At 38.3% G+C, this 14,563-nt stretch overlaps 1 protein-coding gene across 1 annotated transcript; it reads right to left on the reverse strand.

Moving 5' to 3' along the window:
• Positions 1-4,970: 4,970 nt before the first annotated feature.
• On the reverse strand, positions 4,971-14,235 carry LOC135473036 (uncharacterized). Its single transcript, XM_064752815.1, has 6 exons — positions 14,040-14,235; positions 12,200-12,317; positions 10,751-10,870; positions 8,364-9,413; positions 7,433-7,510; positions 4,971-7,216 (listed from the first exon to the last, which is right to left on the reverse strand). Exons 1-6 carry the CDS (start codon positions 14,184-14,186, stop codon positions 7,188-7,190), a joined length of 1,542 nt encoding a protein of 513 aa, XP_064608885.1. The 5' UTR covers positions 14,187-14,235; the 3' UTR covers positions 4,971-7,187.
• Positions 14,236-14,563: the final 328 nt, after the last annotated feature.

Raw genomic sequence — 14,563 nt, forward strand, 5'->3', positions numbered from 1 at the left:
GTTAATAATACGTTCTTAAATTTAGCTAAAACTTGTAGTCGATTTTGGTAACCATGGTAACGAAAGTGTGATAAGAAGAATACGATATACCTCGTAGCCACAATTCCTTGATTTATAAGAAAAAATGGATAGTACAGATGGATTTATTTATGTCGGGTTCAAAGATATTCGACAGCAGCCAAGAATATGGTAGGATGAAAATAGGCAGCCTACGGCTTCTCACCCAACACGGATTTTCAACACATCATCTGACGAGTATAATATCGCTCCATAATGTACGTAACAATTCTCAATAAGTTAATAGTATTTACCACCAATCAAGCCTTAAGAGAAACCATGGGTACTTTGGCACTTTAAGCTGTCAGCTAAAGTCTTGTGAATGAGACCACGCAACAGAAGCATTTGTGTAACGCCTTGTTAGCACACCATCATCTACGATATATGACAAAATAAATGACTATACCATGAAGAACAAAACCAGAGTTGGCTCAACAGTGTGATTGTTAGAAACTAATCACACATAACCGTTGAAATTCGGTCTGTTGTCAATTTATTTCAGTAGGAATCCATTCTCTCGGTTCCTGTAAGTGCTTAAATAGTAGCAATTTACACACCGTTTCACTATGATTTAAAAAACAGATTTGGGTAAAAAAAAGTGCATTGATGTTAACCACAACTACTACCATCACCACATTTAATAAACAGTCACATGATAAGCCATTGTAGAACTCAGCAGGATTTACTGAAATAACAGAAAATGGCGTTGTGGTTTAGAGTCCATATTCCTGTAAGTACCTGGGTTGTCTGTTTCGTCTCGAGCGTCTGGTAGTTACGACAGGTTTATGTTGTGGATTTGGAGCACAGTTCCTTGTTGATTCTGAAGTTAGGTCTTCCACTTGTAAATGTGATTCTTTAGGTTGTGTGTTTTTGCGCTCTGGTGAGGCTTAGACAAATCTATTTTCAACTTGTAACCTCGATGTGGACGTTTTACACGAATCCAGTCACCAGATTTAAATTGCGACTGTTTTGCATTTCGCTTTGCATCCGTGTAACCTTTAACCTTGTCTTGTTTCTTGGCAACATGCTTTGCGATTTGCTTTAGGTCAGATGATGAGTTAAACGTGTCCTTATTCGGTGACTTAAGCATTTCAAATGACAATCTTGGTTTGCGGGTGATTATCAGTTGCACTAATGATTTCTGAGTAACTGCGTGCGGCGTTGCACGGTAGTTTTGCGAAAGGAGGCGGAAACATTGTGCAAGGGTTTTCCCCTCTCGGACGTCAGATTTGAGTCCTTCCTTCAAAACTCTGTTGAATATCTCAACTGCTCCGTTGCTTTGAGGATTGCAGAGAGATGTCAGATGGTGTTGGGTTCAGTGTCTGGGCAGAAACGTTTTAAATTTATCGGAAGTGAATTGGGCACAATTATCAGAAATAACAAAATCCGGTAATCCCCAACGAGCAAAGAGATCTCCCAAGATACGAATAACTGCATCTGAAGTTATTCTCTCAGTCACAGTACCTCCAAGCCACTAGGAATGGAGATTTCAAAGTCGATATTCTGTTCTAGCCGGGACAAACGTACACGCTTGTACAGTCATGTGATTACAAAGGTTAATACGAAATCATAACTGACAATTACACCGAACATACGAGAGTAGGACATTACAGGCAGTTGTGCGTTGTCAATTTCCGTCATCATGGAAGGTTTGACTTGCAGGTCAAATAATGTTGGAAGCAGGCCTAAGAGATATCTGCTGAAGGAAAAAGCAAGCGAAATTACGGCTGCTGGCTCTTGAACTATTCCTCATTTGTATAACTGCGATGTAGTTCAGATGTCCGGTGTAAATTAAAATGTTTTTGGAATGTGGGAATTTTCATATTAAATACATCTGTTTGATGTGTTATGCGATGAATGTAAAACCCATTTGAGTCTGCATGTTGTTGTGGGCGATTGTCAACAGAATATTTCTACATGGATGTGTATATTCGAAAACAAAAATGGCTGCCCCGCCAAACCGGAAACAAAAATAGTGCAAATTAATAATAGGCCTACGTACGGCATCCTAGGAAAAGTTCATGTCGGTTTGCACTCAGACCGCCCGATAAATGAAAGGCCCCTGACCAATTTTAGCGTAACCGAGAAAAACCTATGAAATTTGCCAAATTTTCTAATAGGTTCTATCCTAGTATTTGTATCACTCGTTCTACCGTGTGTTTGTCATAATACTCCACTGTCTGCTGCATTAAATCATCGACCTACGGGAGACGGTCCTGATTCTGCTGCATATGTCGGCCATTGTAAATACAAGCATTTTCTATCAGCTTTGCTAGCAACGTAGAGAGAGAAGTCAGTTCCATTCCCACCAACAAGAAACACTATGTATTGATATATCAATAAATGATTTGTCCGTATCAATAATTTATTTATCGATATCGAGGTACTGTGTACCCACATTTAACATGCGCGGCATACGTTCCAAAAAGCACTTCCAAAAAAGTTCGATTACTACTCGATCCCATTTATGATGTACTAGCAAGGAATCATTTCACAAGGTCAAATGCGATCATTTAATGTCAGACTTTCAAAGAGAGTGGAAAGGCTAGAGCTGTCTGTACCAGGTTGTATGTCGGTTCAACAATTGTTTTTCGTTATTTTTTACAGTGTTGTGACACAAAAACTCCTGGTCATGATGCCGTCTGTACGGTCAACATGTACGAACAAACGTGCTGCAGAAATCTGGCTCATTTCAATATTGACTCCGCATCACGAGTCAATATTGACGAGTTTACTGAGCACTTCGTATATGACCTATTTCTCGACAGATCCTATTCGCTCTCCAGCAATATAATTCTAGAAATTCTACTGGCCGCTAAGACCACCAATAAAGCCATATCTTTCAGGTTTACCCTGATCTTAAATATTTGGTTTAGTGAACAGAAGTATTCACCACAATTGTGTCAATTGCTATGTTTCAAAGCATCGGGCAACTTGTTTGATTTCTGCTATAGAACTTTACACTGGAATTTTGCCCTGAAAACAATATAATCTAAATGTGACCCAAATGTATGCACCACTGAGATGGTCGTGGTGTATCTCTGTGTGTTTTATAATTATTCAGTGATGTACAACCTTCTCTTTTTGTCTGCTGCCATATCGGGTTTCCTTGTAGAGGTTTCTCTAAATACAAAATACAGCGAATACATAACACTATTGGGATCATTCGATTTAAAGCCCATACATGAACCATACATAAATTTGTCCGGGGGCCTCCGTGGCCTAGTGGTTAGCGTGCTAACGCACCACAGTAAACTATGAGCCTCTTAATAAACGTCCAGACCATGCCGGCTTCCTCTTCAGTCGTACGTGAGAAGGTCTGTCAGCAGTCTATGGATGGTCATGAGTTTCGGCGTTAAGCAAGAATCAAAGAAAGTATATATATATATATATATATATATATAGATAGATAGATAGATAGATACAGTCTTATTGTGGTCAATTAATTGCAAGAATAATATGGCTTCGATTTTGCACGTGCTATACATTTTATATGCCCGGTTCTTTTCCATGCTGTATAATATGGCTCGGATATCTGTCACATATATTATATAATAGTGGAGCACTGAGATATTAAACCAAGACCAGAGACGTGTGATGGTTAGCAAATGGCCACACGAACCCGGTGTGGACTCAATCAAATTACCTAATTTAGGATTTTATTCTCATTGTTAATGTAAATGGTTAAATAGCATCCTAATTCGCCTAATTTAACCTCAAATATTAGTAGTGTTGAAAACAAAGAATAACAATTCTCTCCCATTCTTTTTTATGAAGTAATGACATGAATACGTTTTTCATTAGATCGACTAACGTGTGAATAAATAGGAGTATCACCCCTGTACCTAGTTAAAATAACTTTTAGCTCTTTCAAAAGAAGTAGTTTCATGCCTCTACATGTATTTATATGTAAAATCATCCTTAATCCCATGGAATTTTAATGATTCCAAGGACTATTGTATGAAGTCCCGAATAATTACAGATGTCGTACGACAAGTGAGCATACGCAAGCGGCTGTATTTCATCATTACGCGTGACCATTTGCCAACTATGACACAGACATCGCTACTTTGGTTTTACTCTTGATGCTGGCCGGGGTGGTAAGCACGCCAATGACCCTTGATCCTCTCACCAATGCGGTCGATGTGAGTTCAATTCCAGCTCATACTTCGCCACTTCTCCGGTCGTACGTGGGAAGGCCTGTCAGTAAACTGCGGAAGGCCGTGGGTTTCCCCTGGCTTTGTCTGGTTTTCTCCCGTTGGCCGCCGTCGTGTAAGTGAAATACCTTTGATTACGCAGTGAAACACCAGTGAACTATATAAATAAATCAACTATTTCGCATCGATTCTACATTTGATAAAAATTACGACAAAGCGATGCTTCTGGAATAATTACGTTACCTGCACCGTCAGACTTTACGAATCACAAACTTACGTCCAGTAAGGAAATTTTTTAACTTCTGAAATTGTCACCAACATGAAAAATAGAACGCGAATTTAATACGGGCGCTCACGAATCAACACGAAAACCCACAAATGCAAAAACGATAATAATCCGACGTAAATTACTACAATGTAACCACAAACTCCGCCATGTGTTAATGTGTCAAAAGGCAGAAAATTTAATTTTGATTGACAGCAACCCTTTCCAACTCAACACCCGCATGGAACCAGACGTTGTTTTCTGACATACATAGATGAAATACTCTTCTCTGAGGGCATAAAACACAAATTACTGTAAATAAGTAAATATATTGTCAATTGTCGCCTGAAGCACAATTTCAGGTCAGAATTTCACCCGCAAGTCACGCGGATTGGCACACATTTTGTCTCTTGTAATCACCGGGGTGCAAGACGGTCCAAAGAAATCACAGATTATCTCATTCCAGACTTTCGATTTTAAAAGATGCAAAACACCATTCATATTCCATTACCTTCATATGTTGTATTTTAAATGAAAACCAATCAGTTCAAGAGTAACTGTCAACTGATAAAAGGAAACAAATTGCCCATAATTCTCTCCACCTACATGTCAAAATTGGAAAAACCTTAAATAACAAATGTGATGGAAACTTTTTTTCTTGAAATATATACACATTTCATTTCTCTACACAACTTTCTAAATTGTAATAAAACAAGCACTTTTAGCTGATGTTTGTCTGAGGAAAATGAACATATATGCTTACATGACTTTATGAAACAGGGTTATTAAAAAAGTGTATTAGCGGTTATAAGCTCGGTATTAACTGAAGTCTGGACTGAAGTGTCATTAGTTTTGTATTAGATTTTTAAGCCTGGCTTAACTTTTAACGCGCTTTTGAACAACCGGTCCGAGACTCTTCAGTTAAATACAGGCCCCAGGCCTGTTGTTCAAAAGTGTATTAAAACTTCAGCTAGGCTTTAATCTTTATATCAGTCTGTTCTCATACAAAACCGGTTGGACTTCACTACAGATTAAAGTTAATTCCAAGCTTTTAATACTACTAAAACACTTCTGAACATCAGAGCCGTGACTCTATTCTCAAGCCATTCTAATCCACATCCTTTATTAATTAAGGGGACGTTGCTTGCTAATAAAAACTGTTCCTGTAATTACTATAATGCAGTGTATAAATCATCCAAATCTGTCCGGCGGACTTTTTCTTCTTTCGTGAGGTAAGGATTGGACCTTGATATTCAGAATACAAGACTGGACCATGTACAAACCATAAAAAAAAATATTTTTTTTTTTTTAAATATTTAAATTGGCTTATATTCTGTGAATTTACGTCTCAAAGTATTTAAATTGATATATTATAGCTCATCTGCTGTTATATTCACCACAATGGCAATCCTTTCAGAAAAAAGAACGAATTATCAGAATAACTCATGTATCTTGTATTTCTGTGGATATCAACAACAAAAGAGAAGGATATGTCTCAAAACAGACTCATACACTGCATATTGCCGTTTACAAAATAAGGTCAAAGGGCCCGTGTATTTAAGTTTGTTTATTTTAGTTATCTGACTGTGGTTTTACGCCTTACTCATATAATGGCGGTCAGTATTACGGGAGGAGGAAACCTACAGCCATCCGCAGGATGTTGTCAGAACTTCCCACATACGACGGAAGAGGGAGACAGCATGAGCTGGACTTGAACTCACAGCGATTACATTCATGATTGGTGAAAAGGCTCCTGAGTCACTGTGCTACACTAGCATGCTAAACACTAGGCCCTGGAGGCCCCTTCTTCTATATAAATGGAAAGACTGAAGTGGAAGTTATCAACAGAACACTGAGCCAGAACCACACCTGAAAATAGCTGAATATAAATTTGTGTGAAAGACGAAGTCAGTCCTAATTCATCAACATGCACAAAAAATAAATTACTACTGCTGTTTCCACAAAAAAATTTAAAGATATTGAAATTGACTTACATTCTGTGAATTTATGTCTCAAAATATTTAAATTGATCAAAGTAATATATGCATTAATGGTAAGCAGTTGGGTGACACACAATTAGTACTTTTTAAGAAAATAAATGCATTGGTAACAAAAAAACATCGTGAAAATCTCAGCAGAAAAACAACTAACTTAAAAAATATGTAAAAGTTAGATTCAATTATTTTTTCACAGTGTAATGACTCCATTAGCAATACAGTGTCCTGATTTTGTAACGCCTGCATGTATCACAGAAGGTTTTTTTTATCAATACTGAATGATTTCCCTCCGAATAACAGGTGGATAAATGTGTCATACTAGTACTGATTTCCAGTCCTGGTGCAGTTGTCTTATCCTCTTCATTCTGTAAAAAAAAAGGCTGTGATGATGTGATAAAATATCACAGTAACTTAGTAGCCCTCGTGAGGCCCTTTAAATTGTCTTGGTGCTGTGGTAATTTGAGAAAATATCCCAACCAGATGAAGTCTTCTTATCTTCTTTATACTGCACTAGAGGCTGTGGTCATTTTTTTACAACACCACAGCGTTCTTTGTGAATCTTTCTTGTCCTGTTAAACTTGATGTGGTCACTTCACATTGTGAAGACCTCTAACTTCCTTGTTCCTTGAAAGCAGCAGTGACTATTTGGGAGTATGCCACAGCACAGTGGTCCTACTGAAGTCCTGTAATCCTCATTTCTTAGACAGTCGACTATGACACAAGGAAGGAACCCTCTAAGTCTGTATAAAAAAAAACGCAATAAATCATGTTATAAAACGTGGGTTCCCCCCCCCCCCCGAGTTGTGCCCGGTTTCCTCCCACCATAATACTGACCGACGTGGTATAAGTGAAATATTCTTGAGTACGGCATAAAACACGAATCAAATAAATAAATAAATCAAAACATGTAAATGGTTCACTTAAAAAAAAAAAATTAAAATACATATAAAACTTACTTAGTGAGGAATCCAGAAACAAGCAGCTATCATCAAGAATGGGTGACTTCCCTGCATGTGTGGGACTAGATTTAGCTCCTGGGGACAAGGGAATATAAATCTGTATAAGCATTCCGAGGAAACAGTGATGGAGTTTAAACATCTTCTACAGTCCCTCAACGTAAGGTTGTAGCAAGGGACTTCCTGTTTTGGTCAGTAAAGATACCATTGCAACAAAAGAGTGAGTGAGTGAGTGCTTGGGGTTTAACGTCGTACTCAACAATTTTTCAGTCATATGACGACGAAGGAATCATTAGGGTGCATGTACGTGTAATGTGCCTCCTTGTTGCAGGACGGATTTCCACCGCTCTTTTATTTAGTGCTGCTTCACTGAGACGACTTACCGAAGGCAAGTAAGCCGCCTCGCCCGAGCCATTATACTGATACGGGTCAACCAGTCGTTGCACTATCCCCTTCATGCTGAACGCCAAGCGAGGAAGTTACAACTTCCTCTTTTAAAGTCTTAGGTGTGACTTGATCTAGGATTGATCCTGGATCTACCGATCCCGAAGCGGACGCTCTACCAACCGTGCTATCCGGGCCGGTTGCAACAAAAGAAACCATGACAAAATATGTACATGCTTATAGAATACCAGTGAAAGGGGAAAATGAAACAAAGAGCTCTGAAAATTAGTTCTGACTTACTTTACCTGATTCTGAAATTTTTTTTTTTTGACCTTAGGAAAGTGCTTTGAAGTTTGGTTGTTCAGAAGATACATGTAGATGAAAGATGATAACCCACTGGCATAAGGTTCAGCACAAAAAGTAATATTTTATGACATCTGTCTAAAAATGCATTTTTTTAAAGGTCATGTAAATTAATATTGTTTATATGGGATAAATAACAAAAAAAAATAAAACAAAAAAAAATAAACATTTCTGATTTCCTTACCATATTCTGTCTCTTTCGAGTGGCGAACGTCTCCAAAGTCTAAATCCTCCACGTCCAGAGAGAATAACTGTTTATAGGAGTCAGGGGATTCCTTGGGGCTGAAGGTAACATGGCGATCAGCTCTGGAGGAGTTATTAGGAGACTGGGTTTTCAGTGGGCCGATTCTAGACATTCCTTGACTGTCACCTTCAATGTCTAGATCAAGGTCAAATGGTATCAAGTGATTTTTGGAGAAAGGTTCTTCGTGAAGAAAATCTTCTTCCATTTTCTTCCCCATGCTAAAATCTTGGAGAGAAGTAGAAAGACGTGCTGTGGTGTGAGGTCTGCCATCAGAGCTACTGAAGTCAGTTTTGCTGGTATTAAGATCTAATAAATCGTCCACTTGCAAACTGTACAACTCTTCACGATGAGCTGGCGTCAGCCGATACTGACGTTCTGGCGTGTGACTTACCCAATGGTTTTTGGTTGTGTCAACTGGACTATGCTTAGCTTCCTCACAACCTAATGCATCATCCTGATCAGAAATATACAAATGTTGAACAGGGTCATCAGGGTTCCTGGAAAAACCTGGACTAGACATCGCTTTAACCTCCTCAATCATTTCCTGTTTCTCAGGACTTTTTTGTGATGTAACATTGCTGAGAATTGTTGAGCGTAGTTGCTTGTACCGCTCAATCTTTTCATGAAGAGACTCTGCTTGACCAGACATCTTCGGCCTGTAGGGTGAGGTATACTGTAAACCTTCCTGTACAGGCACAAATACACTGTCATCTTCAAAATCTCCTGACCCTGGTTTGTGTGAGGGCTTTTCGGGCACTACAGGACTAGGGGATGGGGAAAGCTCTAGACCTGGAGGCACGCTGTCCATGTTATCATCAGATGTATCAACATGATCCATAGTTCCACGGATCACCTGTGGCTTGTCATTATTACAACGGTGATAGACTTCTGTCTCAGTCTTGGAAAGTCTTTCCTTGTCTCTCTGTATATCAAATTTATCGATTTCATTTTCTTTATCTTCATCCTCTTCTATCAAAAAACTTCTGAACTCTGTAATAAAAAAACAAAACACACCATTTTCACAAGCAGAAACATAAACAGAAGATTATATTTTGACTTAATACATGGATACACAAGATATAAAGTTAGGACCACCATTGTATAAATGAAATACTCCTGATTATGGCTTAAAACAACTACGCATCAAGTAAGTTGTGATGAAAGTCGTTCATATACACTTACTTATTTCATTTGTATTTTATGTCACATTCCAGGATATTACTTGAGGAAATCAGACACATTACCATCATATATCTGATCAATCTCCTGGTGGTATTTTATGCCACATTCCAGGATATTACTTGTACCACAGTTGATGTTTGTGTTGAGAAAATCAGACACATTACCATCATATATCTGATCAATCTCCTGACAGTATTTTATGCCTTATTCCAGGATATTACTTGTACTACAGCTGATGTTTGTGTTGAGGAAATCAGACACATTACCATCATATATCTGATCAATCTCCTGGTGGTATTTTATGTCACATTCCAGGATATTACTTGTACCACAGCTGATGTCTGTGTTGAGGAAATCAGACACATTACCATCATATATCTGATCAATCTCCTGATGTTATTTCACGTCACATTCCAGGATATTACTTATACCACAGCTGATGTTTGTGTTGAGGAAATCAGACACATTACCATCATATATCTGATCAATCTCCTAGTGTAAAGCAGAGAATAAGCGAGAAAAGGATTTGTGCACACAAACTCTTTGGTAGAAAGGCTTGTGGTCTCAAATATGACCAATGGCAGAGTACAATACCAACACACGGCTATAAACAACCACATCAATGTGAGAGGTAGGTTTCAGCAGTTACTGTAGTTACATATTACTGCAGAACCAGGGCCTTCCTTTATCGTTTTGAGCGAAAGGGGCAACCCTGAAAATTAGTCCAGCTACCTGACTTGTGTTAAAAGTGAAATAAAGTAAAATAGTAGTTTCTATCAAAGTTGGTAGCTACCTTCTCAACTTTTGACAGAAATAGTGGGTTACAGGTAGCTGATAACTGCCTTCTAATGAACCCCCTGAGAACCATGGTTTTCCAGTGCTTTATTAACATTTTGTCAAACAGTGCTGTGCTTAGTGCTGTGCTCAACAAATTCTCAGGAACTAAGAGTAAACCACCACCCTTCTCCCAGTATATGTACATGTAAATGACAAACCCTCAGACATAAAACACATCCCTGAACCACAGAGGGACTATTCAGTTCTCACTGTCAGGTACAAACAGCATCAACGAGAACAATGTTTCAGTCAAATGAACCTTGGGTCATTGAGTCAATGCTTTTCCAGTAGAATTCGTGTTGCCTTACCTGAAGTTCTAAGATGAGCCTCGGTGTCTGAGGTGACTGGTCTACGTGGTGTGTGAGACGAGACAAACACCCCAACAGGACTTCTTCCTATCAGGTCCCTGGAGGCAAACACTGACTCATCTATCAACAAAGAAACCAAATTAAAGTGCACACCACAGAGACTCCAGAATCCTCGGTTAATGAAGATCTACTTACCTGATAGGCAGGTAACATATATTGGCTGCAGAGACCAAACTGTGAATGACCTAAAATTAAATCCATGACAAAATCTCATTTTTATTAATTCTGAGAGTTCTGTTATTACAGAGAGTTGCTTTGAAGTCAGTCTGGATGATAAGATAATATTCTACTGGTAAAATGTCAGCTTCAGCACTAAAAATAACATTTTTATCATATTTATTTACATCTCTAAAAATGCACTTTTGTGGGGGGAAATTTTAGGTCATTTAGGGTGTATCCTTAAATACAATAATTTATTTATTTATTTCACTGGGGTTTTACCCGAGATGAGACTGACACTGGGATGAAAAAAATGAAACTACACATGATACACATGACATATTTTGACATTTTCAGCTTCTATGAATTCAATTCTGAACATTTTTGTGACGCATTTTTGTATCAATAAAGACTTCCTCAAAAAAAAAGGAGGAAATCTCATGCCTGTTTTATGTCGTACTTAAGAATATTTCATTTGTATGACAGTGACTGGCATTATGGTGGAAGGAAACAAGGCAGAGCCTAAGGGGAACCCACGACCATCCAAAGTTTGTTGACAGGTACGACTGGAGATTAACACACCATACTGTGATCTATATACCTGTTCATAGGTCTCACTTAGAAAGCATTAGAAAGTCATGTCACTCAGCAAGCAGATTAATACTTATGTCCTCAATCGTAGATGTAGTTGGAATTAGTACCATCAACTAAACAACTGCAATTTAAAGAGTACCATGCAAAAAATATCCACAAGAATTTGTTTTATGATATGAAAAATTGATTTTTAACAAAATATAACAAAAAATTCAAAGTAAAAAACAGAGGGCTATAAATTCTACTTCATAATTATTTAATAATTTATTTAATTGGTATTATATATCCAACTCAAGAATATTTCACTTGTGCGATGGCAGCCAGAATCATGACTTGAGGAAACCAGGCAGAGAGCCTGGGGGGAACCCAATGACTACGTGCAGACTGCTGCCTATCTTCCCTTTACTTCTACTTTATAGTATAGTTATGAACCAAGAATGGGCAAACTGAACAAAATTATCTGAAGACATTCACATAATATCTTACAAAATTATTATTTAAGATCACATTGGCCTTCATTATTTTTGGATCCAAGTAGTGATATTAATTTTTCCACTCATAATAAATGCCTTGATTTGTTACAGCAATGTTTCATAGGCACATAACAGGCTGACACTGCCGGATATGCATTTGTACCCATAGCATCCGCAGGATTGTCCAGGTTAAAGTCTGGAGTAAGTAGGGTGGGCGTGTTGTCAGTGGAGTCCTTAAAGTCAGTGGCCAAAGGGCTCTCCCGTATCACAGCACTGGCAATCTGCAACCACAAAGACAATTTACACGTGTAAGATGACAGCCATACTGAGAGACTGGCCTCAGTAACAATCTATCCAACATATTGACTACCTACATTTACAAATTCCACAAATATTTATTTATTTGATAGGTGTTTTACACCGTACTCAAGAATATTTCCCTTATCCGACAGTGCCCAGCATTATGGCGGAGAGGTAGCAGGGCAGAGCCGGGGAAACCCACAACCATCTGCTGGCAGATCTTCCCACGTACAGTCGGAGGGGAAGCCAGCATGAGTTGGACTTGAACTCACACATTGGTAGGAGGCTCTTCAGGTGTGCTAATGTGCTAACCCGCTCGGCCACAAAGTCTCCAAATTTTAAATATAAATAGTTTTGAACAACAAAGGATACACAAATTGCTTGGTTTTATTCTTAACATGGAGTTTGTTGCCTAACACATAAAAGAATTAAAAAAAAGCTTCACAGCTTTCTTCTTGGATTGTGAAAACTGCATTAATCTACAGTTCGTACTTACATCTATGTTTCATAGACACATCACAAGTGCTGTCAGTCTGGAAATTAAGTACCCTACTGTGGTGACGTCAACAATTAACATCTTTGTTAGGGGAAAAAACGAACTGAGAGTACTAAGCTTGTCTCGTATTACCAGTATGTTTATCAATGACCTCATTTTCGAAAATTCCTGATCACTAATTGAAAATATGCATACAACAGAAAGGTTCTTTAGAAATACAAAATAAGCCTCAAAAACGAAAATAATGCTTCTTCTTGTTTTTTGGCATCTCTCTTTATATTCCTTAAAACCACTCTCTTGTTTTATAGTACATGAACCTTTTCATATATCCTTTAATCAGGTGTAGGCAGGTTAGCTTGTCAGTAGGGCGGGGTTTCACAGAGTGGTAAAAACAGCTACGGTGGGTAACTTGATAGCTTGATGTCACATCCAAAATCATTTTGCTCAAATCCTAACAGTGTCTCATGGTATAAAAACACCAGTCTCAAGACCAACACAGCGTCTTTATTACTGAAATGTAATAGTGAAGAAACCAGACATGGCACCATACCCAGTCAAAGTGTAATGGCTAAGGTTAAATCTGTCACTCTTAGACTGACTACAAAGCCCAGTAACCAGGTAAATGTTCACCTTAAACTACAGTAGGGTGTTCGCGTCAACTCTGGAACAACTCACATGTGATGAAACGAACAACTCACATGTGATGAAATGAACATCTCACATGTGATGATGAACAACTCACATGTGATGAAATGAACATCTCACATGTGATGATGAATAACTCACGTGATGAAACAAACAACTCACATGTGATGAAATAAACATCTCACATGTGATGATGAACAACTCACATGTGATGAAAGGAACAACTCACATGTGATGAAATGAACAACTCATGTGATGAAATAAATCACTTCATGCTTTCCTCTTTTAATCCAACACACTGCCCTCCATATCAATAAAACTACCATATTTCACCTATAGTATAGGATTTTCCAAGACCCATTTTTGTCTTCATTCTGTCTGATCCATCCACCTTATTGGGCCACTTGCGACTTTCTTTGATTAATTTCTCAGCACAAAAGCTTAAGCAATATCTCAAAATATCTCAGCATTTTGAAGCGTTTACATGTATATGCTTCCGGATGTGCACTTTTACAAACCAAATTTTGGGTGAAAATACAGTATATCCAGTATTCAGCCCAACCTTGTCAGCAAGGATATCCAGAGCACTTCTCACAGGAGTTCTCCTTACTGAACTAGAGGTTCTGTGGACCTGTGGTTTAGCAGTGGTGCTGTAGCCATTGGTATGGGAAGAAGGACTGTCAAACACATCATGGGGCTGCTGATTCATGCTGATGTGCCTCCTTGTTCTGCTCCTGTTCAGGTCGGAATGGCTGACATTCTGCTGCAGGAAAAAAACAGTTATACAGGCATAAAAGCTGGTTTTTGAGCTTGATCTGAGACAACACAAAATGAATCGGCTACCACAATTTTATCGAAATGAGACATTATTGAAAAAGTTATTGCACAGAAATTAATGGCCAATCAGAATGAAAAAATGTGGTAAACTTTGCCCATTTGGAGGAATAAATGCACTGAAACAGAAAGCGTGACAGACAGACTAATGGGAACAACTTTTTGTTTCTTGCTTTTTGCAAAACGGCACACACACCCGAACACCCTGTTTTATGCCATACTTAAGAATAATGCACTTATATGATGATGGCC

The sequence above is a fragment of the Liolophura sinensis genome, chromosome 8, assembly GCF_032854445.1.
Source record: "Liolophura sinensis isolate JHLJ2023 chromosome 8, CUHK_Ljap_v2, whole genome shotgun sequence".
NCBI classification, from domain to species: Eukaryota; Metazoa; Mollusca; class Polyplacophora; order Chitonida; family Chitonidae; genus Liolophura; species Liolophura sinensis.